The sequence below is a fragment of the Spermophilus citellus genome (assembly GCF_964194105.1).
Source record: "Spermophilus citellus genome assembly, chromosome: 11".
Lineage (NCBI taxonomy): Eukaryota > Metazoa > Chordata > Mammalia > Rodentia > Sciuridae > Spermophilus > Spermophilus citellus.
The window spans coordinates 133,845,582-133,864,714 of record NC_138192.1 but is presented as its reverse complement, the minus strand read 5'-3'; the positions used below and the strand labels follow the sequence as shown (position 1 = coordinate 133,864,714).

At 53.0% G+C, this 19,133-nt stretch overlaps 1 protein-coding gene across 7 annotated transcripts in view; it reads right to left on the bottom strand.

Moving 5' to 3' along the window:
• Positions 1 to 19,133, bottom strand: part of LRRFIP1 (LRR binding FLII interacting protein 1) — a 132,775-nt gene that overhangs the window by 49,952 nt on the left and 63,690 nt on the right. For 5 of the 7 annotated variants that reach the window (XM_081260831.1, XM_081260827.1, XM_081260828.1 and 2 more), the window contains exons 2-3: positions 6,912 to 6,998; positions 2,292 to 2,309 (exon numbers count right to left, since the gene is read on the bottom strand). In XM_081260831.1, the coding sequence (XP_081116957.1) occupies positions 2,292 to 2,309; positions 6,912 to 6,998 (105 nt within the window). The remainder of the gene's footprint in view (positions 1 to 2,291; positions 2,310 to 6,911; positions 6,999 to 19,133) is intronic. The other 2 variants (XM_081260832.1, XM_081260833.1) reach the window with 1 other exon arrangement.

The following is a 19,133-nucleotide window of genomic DNA, read 5'->3' as shown; positions in this document are numbered from 1 at the left end:
TCTTGAAGGGTGGCCAGATTGACCTGTGGCTCTCCGACGGTCTTGCTCCTTTCTTAGAGGAGGCACCATGGAGAAAACTGGAAGAGGAGGAACTAGGAGCGGGCACTGAACCATGCCTTTAAAAAGCCACCAGACCGAGCTCTATGCCATCAGCCACATGGCTGCCTCTCTCCGTAAGCTCTCTCCTTAGGCATAAATTTGGAAAAGGAAAAAAGCGAACACTTTCCAAAGTCACGTTTCAACTTCAATTTCAGTGAAGGCACCATCTTAAAGCTGCTTTGCAGCCAGTTCACGTGCGCTCTGCCCTTGCTGTGGACCTGCAGGATGAACAGGTGCCTCCACACCTCTTTTACCTTAATCTCCTCTTCCAATTGTGAAGACAGCAGGAAAATGCATGTTTTTAAAACAGAGAAGTTCACATTAAACTTCACAGGAAGTCTACACTGCCAATTTTTCTATTTCCTTATTTTTCTTTTGTCCCACTCTATACTTACATCAAACATTACACTACACCTAATTCCTTTTTAATGATAAGAGTGAGAACCAGTATTCAAAGTCTTTCACCTAGCTCATAGGTGGCCTTATCGACAGCTGCCTCACTGCAGGTCAGCCTAGACACCCCAGAGCACCCAGTGCCACTGGACGGTAGCCCTGGTGAGGGCAGCAAGTGGCTCACAGCACACCCCAGGGAGTGCAGAGTACTTCGAATGCAAACCTCACCATCAGCCAGTAAGCCATGCAGAGGGAGGCAAAAGACCTTCAGAAAGGGCTCTGGGTCAGGGAGCCATCATGCCCATCAGCCACTGGGCCAGGAGAGACTGTTGACTGTCTCCTTTTCCTCTTCATAACTCTGAGTGACAAGGAACGCCTTCCCTTCCTGGGGACACACTCACTACAGAACTGTGCGTGCTCCTTCCGGGGCCTGCGGGCTCTTAGCTCCTGCCGCACACAATGTCACCTCTGACAGCGTCCTCACCAGCAGTCCTGGTACCCCAGTGATGCAGAGCAGTGAAGGAACAGACCTCAGTGGAGCGACCAGCCAAGCCTCTGGCTGGGTTTGGGGCAGTGACAGTGAGGGCTCCCAGCTTCCCTTGAACCAGTCGAATTCTGATTCAAATGCTGACTTGGAACCTGGGCTTCAATGTCCACTTCAATACTTGGACACTAGAGACCTAACACTGCAAGCAGATTCTGGTGTCTTCAAAGCGGATTTCTCTGTCCTCTGCAGGGCAGCAGACAGGCAGAGCGAGGACCCGGAAGGCACCCAGAACCTGGGCGAGCAGAGGAATCCTGCACGGCAGGCCCGGAAATCACGGCAGTGCCTTTATCAGGCCTGATGCTCTCACCTCTGAAACTCAACGACCTTATTCTGATTTTTTTTAAAAATGTTTTAGTTGTAGATGAACACAATGGCTTTATTTTATTTATTTGTAGTTGTAGATGGACACAATACCTTTATTTATTTATCTTTATGTGGTGCTGAGGATCGAACCCAGGGCCTCACATGGGCTAAGCGAGTGCTCTACCACTGAGCCACAATCCCAGCCCTTTATTGTGATTTTCTTATCTGCTCTAAGAGAAAGATACAGTTATTCTTCTTTAACTAGAGTCAGAAACTATTATAGATGAGGTTCTAAGAAACAGACTCCCCTCTTTCATGGGAAGACTTGCCGTACGCGGATTCCCTGAGCAGGTCGCTCCTCATTCCGCTACTTCTGAACCCTAAATCACGGACAGGGTGTCCTGCCTTTATTTCCTGTCTGGTACCTACTTTAAGACTCAGCTGCTTCCACACCACACCAGGAACGGGGAGGCGAGTCCCCGGGACCCTGACCCCGGGACATGAGGACAGGTCTCTGTTGAGCTGGACGAGGTGGTGCCCGCTTCACTTTCTTTTTCACTCAGATTTTAAAGTCAGGATCTAGTAATCCCTCCACGTGTGGTGACTTGTATGGATATTTAAAGGTTTTCTAATAAAGTTGTCTGGAAAGATAATCCAGGGGATTTCAGAGGTTCCCTCAGATTTTAAAATGTGATTTTGAGTTAGGATTCATGTTTTTCTCTAAGATACAGTTTTCTAATTTCTGGAGGAAAAACGGAGAAGAGAGAAGGGCTCAGTACCCAGAAAAGTGCAAGCATAGCTGTCCACGGTGGACGGGGACCCAAAGCACTCTCACTCCAACGCCAACACACAGCGAGAGCCACGAGGAGCTTCAGGGCAAAGCGTGACCGCTGGCAGGGGAGCAGGCGGGCGGGACACAGCGCATGCCATCAGCCAGGGGACGGCCTACCTTTTGAACCTGATAGATCTACAGAGAGGGACAAAAGAGAGGGAAAGAGACGTAAGTCCCATTAAAGCAGCAGGAACGTCAGAAAGGTGCTGTAAGGAACCAGAAATGTGAATAAAAGCCATCCTGGGAAGAACGAAGGCTGGTAAAATACAAATCAAAAAAGGTTGAAATCTCATTGAAAGAATTAGTCACCTTATCTCTCATTCTACATTGTTTTAGACACACTGGTGAAACCCAGGCTTACCCACGCCAGTCTACTAGACTCCCACCGTTCTTCTTACACGGAAGTGTGTGCAACCTGTTACCATCAATGGGAAAAGTACTTTTTTACCTGTATTGAAATTCTCTTTTGTAGTCATGAAAGTTTAACCAGAAATTGTAAACACTTAATAATAAAATCGACTGGTAAAATTCACAAATAATGAAGAAAGAGGCTTCAATGATTCATGCTAACACACCAAGAACACCAGAAAAATTCCAGCAAAACAGAGTGAGGGTTAGAATGGAATTAGAATATTTAAAAAGAGGTTGCGATCGCCCTCTGGGCTGTCAGTTTGCTCCGGGGCTCCTCCTGACCTTCAGTGACACCAGTGCAGTGTCCTCCGCACTCACTCCACCAGGCACCTGGCGTCTGCCATGGTTCCAGGCATGGCCCAAATTCTGAGGGCACACAGGAGAGCACACCACTGCTGCCCCGAAACAGTCCTCCAACCAGGTGTGAAGGCAGGACCGCGAAGGACACGCCCTGGGCCACCCTTCCACCAGCGCAGGCTCTCCCGTGAGGTTCAAGGTTCACTGCCATCTCCAAGACGGTGTCTTCCTGCTATTCTCCTCTTACACGCCCATTAAAAAAGGAGTTCCTACCTCTGTAAACAGCCCCAAAGCCCAGCTCAGGAGAGTGGCACTGTGAGAAGAGCCAGCGGGCATCCAGAGGAGGGCGCATGCTACCCTGCGCTTTGCTCCTTGCTGCACACTCTGCAAGTCCTCCTGGGTCAGGGCAAGGGCCCCCCCCCTCCTAGGTCTTCCTGCTCCTCCTCTGGGCCTCCTGTGTCCAGCCCCCTTCTCAGAGAGAGCTAACAGCTCAGCAGCAGCAGGGGGCACAAGCAGACAAGGATCATGTTTCTCAAATTTTACACCAAATCAACCCTCCTGGTTAAACACTGGTCTTCCAAAGCATATTCATTTCCCCTTAATCAACAACTTAAAATGCCAGTGCCCCAGGCTATCAGGTGGTATAAGCTCAAATTGTGTTGCTAGTTCTAATAATAGCCAGGCCCCTGGACAGGCCAGGCACAGCAGTCTGCGCAGGTGTCTTCAGTGTCCAGCCCACATGTGCAGGCCTGCTAGCTGCTCCCGTTGTCCCTCCAGATGTGTACACAGCTGGGCACATAAAGACATGTGCACCCTAGAGGGGGGTCAATGAGAAGCAGGCGGATGGACACTGCCGCTTCTCTCTCTGGGCCACTCTAGCTGACACAGGTGTCCACCACATTGTTGGACTGTGCTTGAACCTGGCACCAAGAAGACACCTTTCACTCAGAGCACAAGAGGAGGATGTGGCCCGCTCTGCCCTGCTTTGCAGCGGACACGGGCGTGCTGACAGGCAACTGTACCAAGAACTTTGTAATGTCATCATGCATATATTCAAAACAATTCTGTCCAGCATTAAAGACAGAATATATCCTATCTAGATGTGTGCTTAATTTGGAAGATAGACATGTATACACCACTCTGTAGTTCACTTTCACCTTGACTCTGATAGTTTGCATATGAGCTGTCCCCCAAAAGCTCCTGTGTGAGACAAGGCAAGAGGGCTGAGAGGTGGAATGGCTGGGTTATGAGAGCCTTAACCCAATCAGTGAATTAATCCAGAGTGGGACTACCTGAGTGGTAAGTGCAGGCAGGTGGGGTGTGGCTGCAGGAGGGTTTCTGGAGGCATGCCTTTAGGGTTTATATTTTGTATCTGACCAGCGGGGTCTGCTTCCTGATTGTCATGTCCCAAGCCTCCGCCTTCCACCTCAATCTTCTGCCCAGATGGAGTTGTCCATCTATGAACTAAGACTTTTGAACCCATAGTCCCCAAATAAACTTTTCCTCTTCTAAAACTGTTCTTGTCAGGTCTTTTGGTCATAGCAGCAAAAAAATAAAAAACACTGGCTTTGTAGAATTTCATATTTACACGCTTGGTGGGAGTCACTCAGGAGGACATGATCACATACACTGTGGGGAGCCCACGGGGTCCCACTGCAGCACTGGCTTCTACTTGTGCAGAATCCTTGGTTTGGCTCTAACAATGCAGCTCAGGTGACGACCACAGGCTACAAGCAGTGACAGGTAGGGGACAAGTATGGTCAACTGTCAGAGCAACGGAACATTTTTGGAAATTCTTCTTATAGCTCTTAGATGACCTTAATAAAAAACAGACCAGGGGACCGTGAGAGACCAGGGGAAGCGGTCTAAAACTGGATGAGCCTTGGAGTGGGGGTCCTGGCCACAGTGACAGGGGCTGGCTTCCACAGGGCTCCTGGAGAAGGAAGCTGAAAACTGACTCAGCCCAAGAAAGGGTGGCCCCGCGGGGTACGGTGGCACAGGCACCTGTGATCCCAGGAACTGGGGAGGCTGAGGAGGAGCACTGTGAGATCCAGGCCAGCCATAGCAAGACCCCATCTCAAAAGAAAAATAAAGAGGCCTGGGGATCCAGCTCACTGGTGGAGCACACTGGTCCAATTCCCAGCACCCACCCCCCACCCAGAAAAGAAGAGCAAGGGAACCTGTAGCCCACTGAGACACCTGCCTACAGCCAGCTGCCATGAGCTTCCCAACACCACGGGAGGGACTAGCAGTGTCCCCCACACACGGTGGGCTTATGACCATCTACTGAGCAAGCAAAAATGTTCTGTAGAGACACCAACATGAGGCAGTTAAAAAAATACGTTTTTAAAAACCAGTTCAGAACAAGAGAACTACTTTGGAATGGGCCCAGGGCCTGGGGATCCCGTCTCAGAAGCCTTGTGACAGTGGCTCACAGAGTGGCACGGCCTCTTCCTCTCCTCCCCTTCCCACTCTGAATGCTTCTTCTCTACAGTTTTGTGAGGGCCCTTGGGGAATCCCTCCTGGTCAGGCCCCACCCAGGAGTGCAGGCACCAATCCCCAGGAGACCCAGCGTGGACCTGAGCCTGGCGGGGCTGTCTGTAAGGTCGTAGTTCAATTGTAAAGTTCAAATAATTGAAAATTGAGGACTACCTGTTTTTGATTGTAGAGTGATGAATGATCTGAGGGGAGAGGGATGCTGCGAGTACTCTGCCCTGTGCTGCTGGGAGTGAACCAGGGCAAGAGCCCGAGGAGCTGCACTGCTGAACTCTGACCCCAGCTCAGGACCACAGTTCTCACGCCCACACAGGAAGACTCGGGCCACCCTTGGCCACTGGTCACTCAGGCCCATGTCAGCATAGGGCCAGCACCCCTTGGAATGTGGGTGAGGCGTGGCTACTGCTCCCTGTCCCTGCACAGGACTCCTGGCCTATCTCTGAGGAGCCACATTCTCAGTGTCCCTGCCGCGCCGGACTCCCCTGGGGCCTGCCCTCCCTTCCCGTCTGGGAAGAAACCCCTTGGGCTTGGGCTTCCAGTACTCTGCAACCATTCTCACACTTCCTGGAAGAATTTTCTTCCCCAAATGTGCATCTGGCCACATCCCGCCTCTGCTCACACATGTCCACGGGGAGCGGCAAACTCCGTGGGTGGTGCGGGGGGCGGTGGGCATCCCTCCTCAGGCTGGAGGCCAGGCCAAGAGCAATGTGACCAGCTTGGCCCCTGTTGGGAGGTGGCCAAATCTGCAACAGTCTAAGGAGAACCAGAAATCCCGGCTTCCACTGGAAATCTCAGAGGCCTTGAACACGCTCAAGCATTAGTGCGGCCATGTGAGCCAAACCAGAACCTGGGCACGGAAACCAGCCCAGGCAGGCGGTGGTCACCTGTGTCCAGCACCACGCATTTGGATCTCAACAGGAATAGCCCTTTGGGGTGGGGCCAGAGTGCCTCATCCCCTAGCGTGAGTGATGACCTCACATACGTCAGGAATGACTTCTGACCCTGGCTTGGCAGAGTGCAAACCAGCAGCAAGTGGCAAGACCTGGTGTGTAAACACACCACTGTCCCTGTTCCCAGAGGGCAGTTCTTGCATGGCCACTTTGACCACAATGTTCACTCTGTGCTCTGGACCACTAGGTAACACTGAGAGACCCAGGGGAAAGGCTGCATGGGAACCAAGCTGCCCAGTTAAGCAAAACTGACCTGTCAGAGGATCTAGAGCCTAGTTCAATAGTTAGGCTTTAAAGTTCAGAACCATCTCCTTTTGGCTCCTCTCAGCCAGAAATCAGGGCTGGGAAGACTCTGCAGGCAAGTGACTGGTAAGCTGCTCTCAGGATGCGCCAGGCCCTGTGCTGGCAGCAGGCATGCCAGGCATCCGCGCTATGCACACTCCTTCCTGGACTTGCATAACTGCCTTCCAACCAAGAGCAATGGGAAGGGACAGGTGGTCAGCAGCGACAGGTGCCCTGCATTTACACACTGTGCCTACATTAAAACTACCGTGAAGGAGTCAACCAAGAACCCCCACTTCACCTCCTTCTGCTGCCGCTCCAGCTCCTTCATCCGGATCTCTCGAGCCTCAGCACGGGCCGCACGCTTTGCTGCAAGCCTGGCCTCCGCCTGAAAGAAACCCAGAAACGTTATTAGAGAATAAATCAGTTGACCTTCCAAATACCTGGTTAACGATGAGTCTTGTTCATACAGCAATGAACCACCAACTTACAGGAGGTAAAGAGTCACGGAGAGTGGTAACAATGGTAGTTACAGTACAGTGCACCCCTTTCCCACAGATTCATATTCTGTGTTTTTAGTTTCCTGTGGTTCAGTGAAGTTCAAAAATTCCAGAAATAAATAGTTTATAAGTTTTAAATTGAGCACCATTCTGAGCAGTGTGTGATGAAACCTCACACTATCCTGTTTCATCCTCTCAGTACGTGAGTCATCCCTTTGCCCAGAGTATCCACACTTTAATATTTTTTTTAAAGAGAGAGAGAGAGAGAATTTTAATATTTATGTTTTAGTTATCGGTGGACACAACATCTTTGTTTGTATGTGGTGCTGAGGATTGAACCCGGGCCGCACGCATGCCAGGCGAGCGCGCTACCACTTGAGCCACATCCCCAGCCCAGTATCCACACTTTATACACTACCTGCCAGTTAGTCACTTGGTAGCCATCAGGTTGGGTAATATCACAATGATTGTGTTCAAGTAACCCTTATTTTACTTAGTAAGAGCCCCAAGTCACCAGAGTAGTGATGCTGGCAATTTAAACATGTCAAAGAGAAGCTGTAAAGTGCTCACTATACAAAAAGGTAAAAATTCCCGACTTAAAAAAGAAAAAGAATCATAGGCTGAGGTCGCTGAGATCTATAGTGAGTTACTGTTTTTATAAACTTACTAATTTAGGAATTAAGTTTTATCATAGATACAGAGGAAAAAACCATCCATAGGAGTTGGCACCACCTGTAGTTCCAGGCATCCACTAGGGGGCTTGGCACCTATTTCCCCAGAACAAGTAGAGGGTGACTATGATGGTCACAGCGTCCCTCCACTGACCCTGACTGAGTGCCAGCAGGCACCACTCGGAGCTCCTGCAGGTCCCCTGGCAACTCCCCCTTTACAGAGCAGGAATGGGATCTGGAGAGGCTGCCAGACCCCAGCTAGGGTCCCCCATCTCCAGTGCCGAGAGGTGACCCTATTTGTCACCCGCCTCAGCAGTGTGATGGGCTCACCTTCCCTCACAGCGGCCACGGAGCAGGGTGGAAGGGCTCCAGCTGTTAGTCAGCCCTGCCCCTAAAACAATCCACCCTGTGTCACAATCTTTCAAGCTGTGGTGGTTCTGCCATGTTCCACCTGAGAGCGTAAAACGTGCCTGACCAGTCAGCTGTGGGAGTGGCCGTGACCGTGGCCTCCTGTTTCACAGATCTCATGCTTATGTCTACTTCCTGCAACAGAGCCACCAGGGAGGGAAGGACAGAGTTTCTGGGCTCAAACAAACCCACCTTCCTTCCTCTTGTTCCCTTTCTTTTCTTAGGCACCTGTATCTTCCACCGACATTCTATGGAAGTGTTCAATTGTCCCCTGTTCCCTAGATGACCCTGTCTCTAGACAATCCTGACTGTTCCTAGACAATCTAAAAATCATTCCCTATTGACTCTAAAACTGTCCCCTAGATAATCCTAAATGGCCTTCAGAGATAGCTAGAAGCCCAGCAGTGTGGCCCCAGGGCCACCAGCAGCACAGGAACCAGTGCTTGGCTCCCAGTTCCCCAGCGCCAGACACTCTGGTGAGCCACCGCCCCACCACACACTCATCCTCTCTGAATTCTAAGTCGAACAGGAGCACAGTGAGCCTCTGCAGAGTCAGCTGGCTTGGGTCCTCCTGAGGAACTGACTCTATACGGGGCTCCTTTCAGGTGGTCCCTTGGTCAGTCCAAGCCCAAGCCTTTCTAATCAAGGGGTGCCCCAAATCACAACTGCATCGGAATCTGACACCTCGTCACCACTTTCAATGTTCTAGGTCATGTTACAATTTGTAAATGACCTCTGGGGTCTGTAAAAAGATCCCAAGGCTGAAGCTACAGAAGAGGAGGAGGAGGAAGAGGAGGAGGAAGAGGAGGAAAAGGAGGAGGAGGCAGCTCATTAGGCAGATAACCATTCATACCCACAGCAAAGCGTCAGAGTTCACACCAAGTGTGGCCGCCTCCCTAGGGGAGGCAAGGCCTGCTGGCCATCCCTAAGCTGGCAGAGACCTAGCAAGACTTTTAAAAATCAATGAATTCGTTTCCTGCACTGGGGATGGACCCGAGGCCCTACATGCCGCATGGGAGCGCCACCACTGAGCTGCACCCCCAGCTCTAGGCAAGAGTGTTGGCAGCAGCCTTGGACCCTGGCTGGCGGGGGGAGGAACAGGGAGGGGGTCTATGGAGAGGGAAAGGGGTTGTGGGAAGAAGGGGAACAGAGGAATGAGACTCTAAGAAAGAAGAGAGAGCTGGAAGGACTGGGCCACCAGGCGGGCAGAAGGAATGAGAGGTGCAGGCAGCAGGATTGTGGGGAGTCTCCAAGATGCCTGCTCCCCATGTACATGCCCCGTGGCTGGTGCTATGTTGAAGCTACATTATGTGGCAAACGGAATCACACAGTGATCAGGCTCCTCATCAGTGGACTCTAAGCTGAGCAACTGGGAGGCTGTTTGGTGGGCTTGCCCTAATCAGGTGAGCCCTCTAAAAGAGGTCTAGAGGTCATAGAGTCTCCCACTGGCCTGGAGAAAGCCAGCTGCCTGTGGGGGAGGACAGTGAGGGATGGCAGCTTCCAAGAGTTGAGCAGCCCCCAGGTGACAGCCAGCAAGAACAGGGGACCTCAGTCCTACAACCACAAGGAACTGAGTTCTGCCAAACACCAGGTGAGCTTGGAAGAGGATCCCAAGCTCCAGAAAGACCCAGCTGGGCCAACATGACTGCAGCCCATGAGATCCCCAGCAGAGAATGCTCTGAGGCTGCACCCCTGCCCACAGCCTGTGAGAGGGTGTATGGGTGCTGTGAGTATCTGTTCGACACCAGCAGGTGACCAAGAGGGGTGGGTCGCTGACCATGGCTGCTCTCAGCGTGGACCTGTGGTGAGCAGGGGAGTTGGGGCACCTGCAACCCACAACAGCCTGCCTGCCTGCCTGCCCAAGTCCCTACAGGGGAGCTTGCTTGGGACTGGCCTAGACCTTTGTGGGCTCACCACCTCAGCATACCCGCCCACGGAGGGGCCTCCTCGGGACACCTTTGGCCAATGTCTGCCCTGTCCTTGAGGATAATGGCACTGAGAGGCTAAAGCCCAGCCCCTGTGCTTTAAGGAACATGACCTGGTGTCGATGCGATGAATAAACTCCCGCCATGACACGAGCCAGCCAAGCTCCACAGCAGGTCAATCACGCCGACTGTCCCCTGACTTCAGAATTTAGGAAGACGATCGATTTGTAACTCAATACGATTTCAGGTCGCTGCAGACCCCACCGTAAGATCTCTCCCCACCCCACGACGCCCGTGGAGACGAGGCACTGGAAGCACAGGAACGGGGACTCTGCCTGACTGCAGCCACCACACAGCCCAGCACCACACTGGCACAATCCTGTGCGTGACCCAGGCTTGCCTTCTGGAGCACAGAGCTCAAGCTTGAGAGGCCAGAAAGAAAACCACCCAGAGCTCCAGCCAGACGTCCATCCTGCTCAGACCCTGTCGACAGCAGCAAGACAGCAGGCAGAGCGTGAGGGACACTGATCGCTCTGAATGACCAGGGGGGCGCCTGATGAGGCCAAGTCATCCTGTGAACAATGAATCACGTCAGGCCCACCGAGGCGACACCCGCAGAGTTTGGGGGAAGATGGGGCCTCCTGGGTACGGACTGTCAGGTAGGCCCTCTCAGGGCTCGTGTGCCCCATGCTGGTGCTGGACAAAACCCTCCTGGACTGACTCTTGTATTTAAAAAAAAGAAAGAAAAATTGCACGCTTGAGGTCCCAGTCGTGTCCCATGGCCCTGATGTCAGCCCATGTGTGAGCAACGCAGGGAAGACTGGAGGTGAAGTGATTGGGTTATGAGAGCCTTAACCTAATCAGTGCATTGATCCCCTGTATGGATTCACTGGGGGCTGCAGGCAGGTGGGGTGTGGCTAGAGGAGGGGGGTTGCTGGGGTTGAGTCTTGGGGTAGGTGTTTTTTCCTAGGTGAGTCCAGATCAGTCTCCGTAGGTCTCTCCTCTGCCACACCCTCTGCCTCTGATGCTCTGCCTCACCTCTGGGCACAGAGCAATGGAGTCTGCCATCTATGGACTGAGACCTCGGAAACTGGGCCCCAGATAAACTCTTCCTCCTAAAATTGTTCGTCAGGCCTTCTGACTGCAGCAATGCAAAAGCTGACTGCAGCAGCGCCCAACACGCCGCCTTCCCACCGTCTGTGCTTAGCTTGTGGGGCCCGGGACAGCTTCCTGACCATCACCAGGAGCACGGCCGGGCTGCCAGGGAAGGACTCTCGAGGTGTGACACAGGCAGAGTGACGGCAGTCAGTGCGTAACTGACAGGCATCATGACAGTGTGGCAGGGACTGCTCTGGGGCACAACCTGATGCCCTCCTGGGGCTGAGCAAGGTGTCCCACTGGACAGGAGCCTAACCAAAGCCCAGAGAGAAAAGGGCCAGAGCCAGGGCTGGGACTAGGGTGACAAGCAGCAAGTGGCAAGGCCCAGAAGGCTAGAAGGCCCAGGCGTCATGTCCTGGCTCTCGGCTTCTGCATCTGGATCCTGTCTTAAAGGGCTCCTGGCAAAATTGCAGCAGATCCCACCACGTTTTAGAAACACTGCCCGTGTGAACCCAGGAGCTGGCACCGGGACAGAGAGGGCCGCACAACACCCTCTGTGTCAGCTGGAGTCAGCCTAAGGCTGTGAGGTGCGCAGTGAGGAAAGAGGACCTTGGAGGTCCAGGGAGACCCAGGGGACCCCATGTGGTGCCAGAAGTCAGAGGAGACTGGGGAAGACCCTCCCGGCCACCCACCCAGAGGCTGTGGCACCTGGGGTCACACCCAGCCTGAAGGCTCCCTGTCCCTCCCAGGGGTGTCTGCAGACCTCCCCTGCCCTGGGGGTCTCAGAGATGCCCCCAGGCGGCCCCTCCACGCTCCCTGCTCCCCAGAGTCGGAAGGCCTGGAGGGATGGAGAGAAGGGGGAGAAGCGGGTGGGATTCTGAACGGTTACAGGACTCTGGGATTACAACATGAAGCGTAGCCCACACTGGGCTTTAAAAAAGTAAGTAAAACATAGGTTGGGAGACAAGACTAGCCGGTCAGTGGGTTTTCAGCTCCCAGCTGAGAGGGCTGGTGGACCCTCCCGCGCTGAGGTCGAACGGCTTCACTCGCTGCGGACTTGGGGCCCTGGGTGAGCAACAGCTCAGCCAGCACCTTCCCACGGGGCCCTCGTGGGGCAGACCCTGGCCCGTCCACTCCCTTCCCCAGGAGGTGGTCCAGCTAGCCCTCTGCTCTTCCCAAGGCCAGTGGCCCCATTCGAGGGGTCCTGGCACCCCCAACTCACACCGTACTGGTACCGTCTCTGCTGAGACACTATCCTGAAATACTGAAGGGGGAAATGGTAGGCTCTCCTTGGAGGGTGGGGGCAAGGCTGGGGTGATGGGTGCTGAGGCCAGGTGGTGGGGACAGGGTGCTCCCTAAACCACGGGCTCTCAAATGTGACCCCAGCAGAGCACCAGTCTCCCCTGCGGATCTGTCGAAAGGCAGACTCAGCTGGCCGCAGTCCTGCTGACCTGAGCCTCAGGATCCAGGCCTCTGGCGTCCTAGCCTGGGGGTACCAGTGCTTGTCCATGGGCGGGGACCTCTGCAGTGTATTTAGTCACCACCTCTCGGGTGTTGGCATCTTTCATAAAAAACAGCAAAACATTCAAAAGAAAGGAAGGAAGGAAACGAAGGTGCCCAAACCAAAACCAAGCTGGAGTGCAGCTGCCCCACCCGGCTTCCCGCTCCCGTCATGGGGGGAGGCAGGAACCCCACCCACCGGCAGCCCAGGAACACCCCCAACCAGGGTCCAGACGTGAGCTCACCTCCCCTTCAGGGGTGCAGCCTGGTCCTTCCCCAGCCTCCTGCACCCCCCCCCCCCCCCCCCCCCCCGATCCCAGACACAGTTTCACAGACAGTGCCCTTGGAGGACGAGAGTACATTTACCACCAAGCCTGCCTCGGCTGGGCGGCTCTCCTGTGCGAGTTCCACTCCACGTCCTACTTCACCACACACACCCAACAGCACGCCGACTCTGAGGTGAGGGGACAGCAACCACAGGTCAAGTCTGGCCCCCAGGGCCGCAGGGCCCCCTAGCCACCGGGTCCCCTAGCCACCATCCTCAGTGCCAGCCCTTCAGTCAGGGGGGTCTGAGGCTGTGAGGCACCTCAGGGGTCTGGCTGATGGGCAGCTCACAGGCCAGCTGAAACGCCTGCTCTGGGCTGCAGAGCCCCCAGTGTGATGTCCCCAGGCCAGGCTGGAGAAGACGTCAGAGCTGGGCGAACAAGTCCCAGCCTAGCCACCCTGGCCACGGGGCAGAAGTGGCAGCGAGACAAATGGCCCGACCCTTGCCTGTCCCCAGTGTCCATGATGCTGTGGAAAAGGTGTCCCAAGGTAAGAGCTGCATCTCAGCTGGGGAGGGGACGGAGCCAGGGAGACCCAGAAGTGAAGCCATAGGACGCGAGGAAGCCCTGGGTGGGGATGTAGGCCGGAGACGCGGGCCGGAGCCTCCCCACAGCCTGCCCTGCCTGCCCCCCACTCAGCTTCCTCCCTCCTGGTCCTCACCTGGCCCTGTGACAGGGGTTTTGTGAGTGGCAGGAGATCCAGGAGAGGGTGGGAGCCCCAATTCCAGTGACATCTGGGACCTTAACAGCTGAAGTGGTATCTGCGCCCTTTTGGGGACTCCTGGGCACTACAGGAGGCCTGCTCTGTAGCTTGCTCAAACACCACAGGCTGCCTCCGGCTCTGCTCACGCATGTGCTGGGCTTTGAAGCTTTCCGGGGTAGGAGTCCATCTCCTGGGCCCCCTCGCCCTGCGAGCACGCTCTAGTGACGCTGGGCCCAGCACTCTACAGAGAAGCTGGAGGCGTCTGTGGGCCCTGGTGCTCAGGCAGCTCTTGAGAAACAGGAGGGAGACCTCCTCACATCACTTCCTTCATGCTAGCAGAGGAAGCCCTGGGCCTGGAAAGCCAGCTGCCTGCCCCTCCAGCGGGGACTTCCTGCAGGTGCCTGACTGCAAACCAGCTGCTGCAGTGACCCCTGGGCTGCAGGCTACTGCTCTGGAACAGCTGCCTTGGGAAGCTGTCACCACACGACCAGGGGCACTTCAGGGGCCTGTGGAGGGAGAGAGGAGTGTGGACACACAGAGAGGGGCCCCTGGGATTCTGCCATCTCCCTGGTCTCTTTGCTCAGATGCCAGGTGAAAATGATGCTCCATGGAGCTGCTCCAGGGGAGAAGCAATTTATCCGATGAAAGGCATCCCACAAATAGAAGGAAGTTTGCACATTAATTATGCATTCATTTGAGCTTCCAAAGAAACTGGCACCATGGATGGTAGCTGGGCTCCATGCTGAACCTGGAGTGGTCATTTAACTCCAGGGTATCAGAACCAAGCAGGATTGAAAAAACGGCAGCATTCTTCCCCAGGCCCCAGGGCACATCATGTCTATAATTCATGCACCTTAGGAGAAGCCTGAAGGACCTGTTTAAAGTTCACTCATGAGAATGTAGTGGGAACATTGTGCAGCTGAAGCCTGAAGTGGTGAAAGAACCAGTTTTGTTTAGAGTCAGGCAGGGGCTTTGGCCCTGCAGGATTCACTCCAGAATAAAAAAGGAGTGGAGCTCCTGCGCCCCGTCACAGGACGGCCACACAGTAGTCGGGCCTGGGGAGGAGGCTGCAGAGGCACACAGGATCCCCTTCCAGACCTGCCTCTGCTGCAGGAAGTGGCAACTTTTGTTTCTGCGGAAAACCCCACCCTCACAAGCAGCAGACTCTAAAAACAGCTCACCATTCAATAAACCATGTGGGATGGGTGACAGGCAGGAAAGTACAGGCACAGGCTGGCACCTCCATTAGGGTGGCCGGCTGCAGCCCACTGCTCCACAGACGACCACCTGGGTGTCCCTCGGCTGCCACCGGCATTTCATTTTTCACTATCAAAAAGAAAAGCTGGTCTTCCCCCAAACCCTCCAGTGAGTTCCCCAGTAACGAGGGGCCTAGTCTTTATGGCCATGGCTGTGAGTAGGGGACACACTGGGGTGCCCACTCGCAGGGCACTGGAAATGTTGGGGGAGTCACGCACTGGGGTGGGGGCAGGATCACCAATTATCTGCTTCCAGGCAGACCTGCGCTAGGAAGAGCTCTCTGGCTGGCTACTCAGGCAGACAGAAATACCACTGGGTCATTTTGGGATCTACACACTGATTCCATAAAAACTCAAAATAGTAATATAGTTTGAATGTACACGACTACTCTGCAGACGCAAGCAGCCTGGAAAGTGAGAGAAGACCCCATCCGGCTTTCTCAGAGCTCTCCCAGGAGGCGGTGGCCAGCTCAGAATGCCAGAGTACCAGCAGCCATGGAAAGTATGGTGCTCCACACCAGCCAGCCACCAGGATGTAAGGCACGGTCGGTGCGAGCCTCTGACTACTGTGTTCATGTGTCTGGATACCTGCATTTTTATATCAAATTCATATGGCAGCAAACTAGTTTCCTTAATTTCTTTTTGATATTATAACTAAAATCTCATATTGACTTGAAATTGCATGTGCTGGTTGATTTGATCATTTCGATTCAGATCAGAAATGAGGATATCAAGATACTCATCATGAAAAATGGGTGCTGGGTGGACAGGCCTGAGAACTGCAGCTTAACACGTGGGCCTCCCTCACACTGCCGGCTGGCCTGGGGCCACACCTGTTGGACCACCTCCAGGACTCAGAGCTCAGGTCTGGTGTGGGAGCTACAAGATAAACAAGATCAAGAGCACCTGAACATAAAATTAAAGGCTAAAGTTTAACTTCATTATTTATGGAACTTATTTTTAAAAAGTGTTCCTATCAATACTAGCTTTTATGTATTAAAATTATCAAGACATTTTATAATAAATCAGTGGTCTTCAGTGAAGCTACTGCCTTGTCAGGATGCTCAGGGCTGAGCCCACAGGCCTGGGGGGGCTGCACGCTGTCTTCTGTGCTTGGGGGACCCAGAAGAGGAGTCCAAGAAGCGCCTGGGGCCAAGTGCCTCCCTAGGCGGGGGCTGCACATTCTCAGGAGCCTCCACAAATGGAGTCTTTCCAGAGGGAGGCTGGAGACTCAGCTGACAGCTTGGGCTCTACACAGGCCAGTTATGGGAACTTGGGTGAGTTATTTTCTGAACATTGGCCCCCATTACAGAAGGGGCAGGGGGAATCAGCTATGCAATCTCCAAGGGCTCCTTTCCCTGACACTGCACCTTTAGACCAGAGGTGAACTATGGGTACACTGAGATTGCCACGACTTCTCCCTGTTCTGCTACTGGAAATTCTATGATTTTGCTTTTCAAAATAATAAACTTTGAAGCTCTTCACATATTGAAATAACAAACACATGAATCAGGACAAAATGATGATGTCACTTTATTGGGTGTGAATGTGCGTACTTCAAACTGCCCAACACAAAGGGACTTAGCAGCCTGCCCCCCACTGCCGCTGAGGAATGCAGGCTGTTCCAGTACCTTCCATGCAGAGAGTCCCTGCTCCTCTAGGGTCAACATTCTCATCTCCTTCGACAGCCTCCACGTGATGGAAACACAAACAAGGGCAGCCTGGCCTCCCCAGGTACTTCCTCTCCAGGATGCAGGTTCCCTCCAGCCAGCACGCCCTCACCTGTCTGCTCCAAGGTCACAAACCCCGGCCTATAACTGGGCTGAAGACTCCAGCAGCCCCAGGGGTTCTTCCCTTGGGCACTGAACAACTCCCTCCGACCACCTTTCCTATCACATTCCTGGGAAAGCTCTGAAAGAAACAGAAGCCATTGTCTCTGCCCTCTAAGAACCTGTCTCCTGAGGCAGGGTGGGAGCGAGCTACCCAATCCACAGAAGAGGCTGAGACGGCAGTGGTTCATAGAGGCGTGCTGACTTACCATTATGACGTCAGTATAACGCGGAAAAGAAAATAGAAGTTTCGGCCGCCCTTTCATTTCTACTGTTCTTTTCCTTATTTAGAAAAATAAAAGTTCACTGAACGTTCCCTTGTCTGCAAACCACCAGGTACAGCAGAGTCTGGCTCAATGGAGATTTCTTAAATGCATTCAGGAGCAGGACTTGCGTTCAAGACACCGCCTTGGCAAAAGGAAATCCTACTGCCTAATTAATACGGGGGTGATGAGACCCCAGAGCCAACCAGAGAAGCTGCACATTTGCCCCTGCAAATGTGGCCGGAAGCATATACACAGCGGTGGCAGCTGTCAGCACTGTCCCAAGCCAGCAGCCTGGGTCTGAACTAGCTCCACTGCCTACCAGCTGTGGGGACTTGGAAAGTCCCCTCACCTTCCTGAGCCTCAGTTTCCTCTTTCTCTGTAAAAGGGAGATAACAAAACCATCAATTCCCAGGAGGTCTGGGCTCCTAGCTTCTTCCTAAGCCCCATGGTCTGACTCAGCAGGGGCTCCTGAGGGAGTGGGGAGTGGGTAAGTGCCCAGGGGCAGGCATGGGCAGCTGGGGGAAGCCGTGGGGAACTGGAGGAGGAAGGTGGGTCTTCCCGCTCCACACGCGGCACCCACCCCTGATTCTCCCCTCCTGGGAAAGCTACTCCTGCACTGGCCACGGACAGAAGAGGAGCAAGGGGATCAGAGATGAGGTGCTTAAGTAATCTTCACCATACAAACATGCACGAAAAGTGGGTAACCATAAAAGCAGCTCCTCATTCAGGATAAATTACTTTTCTACGAGGAAGTAGTTAGATTTAGGTACCAGGGAAAACCAACCTGGTTGTCAAGTTATAGTGTCAAGGAGAAACCACATGAAACCCCCGCCTCTCCACAGGGGCCTCAGGACCTGTGTGTGTGTGTGTGTGTGTGTGTGTGTGTGTGTGTGTCTGTGGGGTCTGTGCTGGGGGGTTTGTTTTCGGTTTGGGTTTATTGTTTTGGAATTTGGCTTAGGGTGGGGAACTGAAATAGTGGTATGCAATCATATAGTAATTCTGAATTATTAAATCTTAAATACATTAAAAATAATGCTTTGTTTAACTTGGGAGAAAGAAGCTAATTTATTTCATTTTCTCTAAATATTCTGAATAATGAAAGTTCTAGGTAGTAAACCCATTCCATGAAAATGAGCTTATTTAAAAAATAAGCTGAAATTTAGGTAGCCTCCAATAAAAAACGGTAAGGTAGTGAAAACCCTTCTTCTCTGACCCCACGTCTAGCATGCAGTGAGACGAAGCAGGCCTCTGGACTGGACGCAACTCCATGATGTGAACGTGGTGGCCCCCAGGGCCAGCTCCACGATTAATCTTTTAAATGTGAACAGATAGAAACACTGGCATATGAGTAACCAGGCATAAACAATTCCTTTGCTGAGTCACAGAGCCTGATTTTTCAGGGATAAGAAATTCCTCTTGACCGTGGCCTTTGGAGGCGCAGACATGTCACACTGATGATGTCTCACAACTCTGATGGGAATCAGCAGGAACCTCGCTCTCATCAGGTAACACTCCAATCAGCTTCTCTGAAGAAGTTTTGCAACTATAAATAACCCAATTTCCTGTGCTCAGCCTAAGTGGCGGTTGAGACTGCAGGGTTTTTAAAATTTTGCTAAGGCTTCCGCTATGTCATATTAGTTCAGGCTGAACAGAAACTAGCTCTTAAAGAAAAAGGGAAATTTAGTCTCCATCTTTGCCCCAGGAAGACACTCTTGCTACTACTAGAAAATATCCACCTCGCTGTTTATGTAGTTTAACTGCTTGGAGAAATAACAGTTAAAACAAACCGTGGGGTCTCAGTGCTGAGTGGCAGCAGGCCAGCAGCCTTTACGGGTGCCACACCCTATATCCATCAGTTCCCCCCCACACACACACACACAGACTGTACAAGACCTGGGGGTCTGGTCCAGGTCCTGTAGTGAGAGGAACTGGGTAGACTAGGTGTCCACACTCTATCCAGATGGTCCCTCCTCAGTACTGGACTGTCCTGGCAAATGCCAAGAGCTCACAACATGTGGAAAGAGACCAGAGGTGACACAACCTT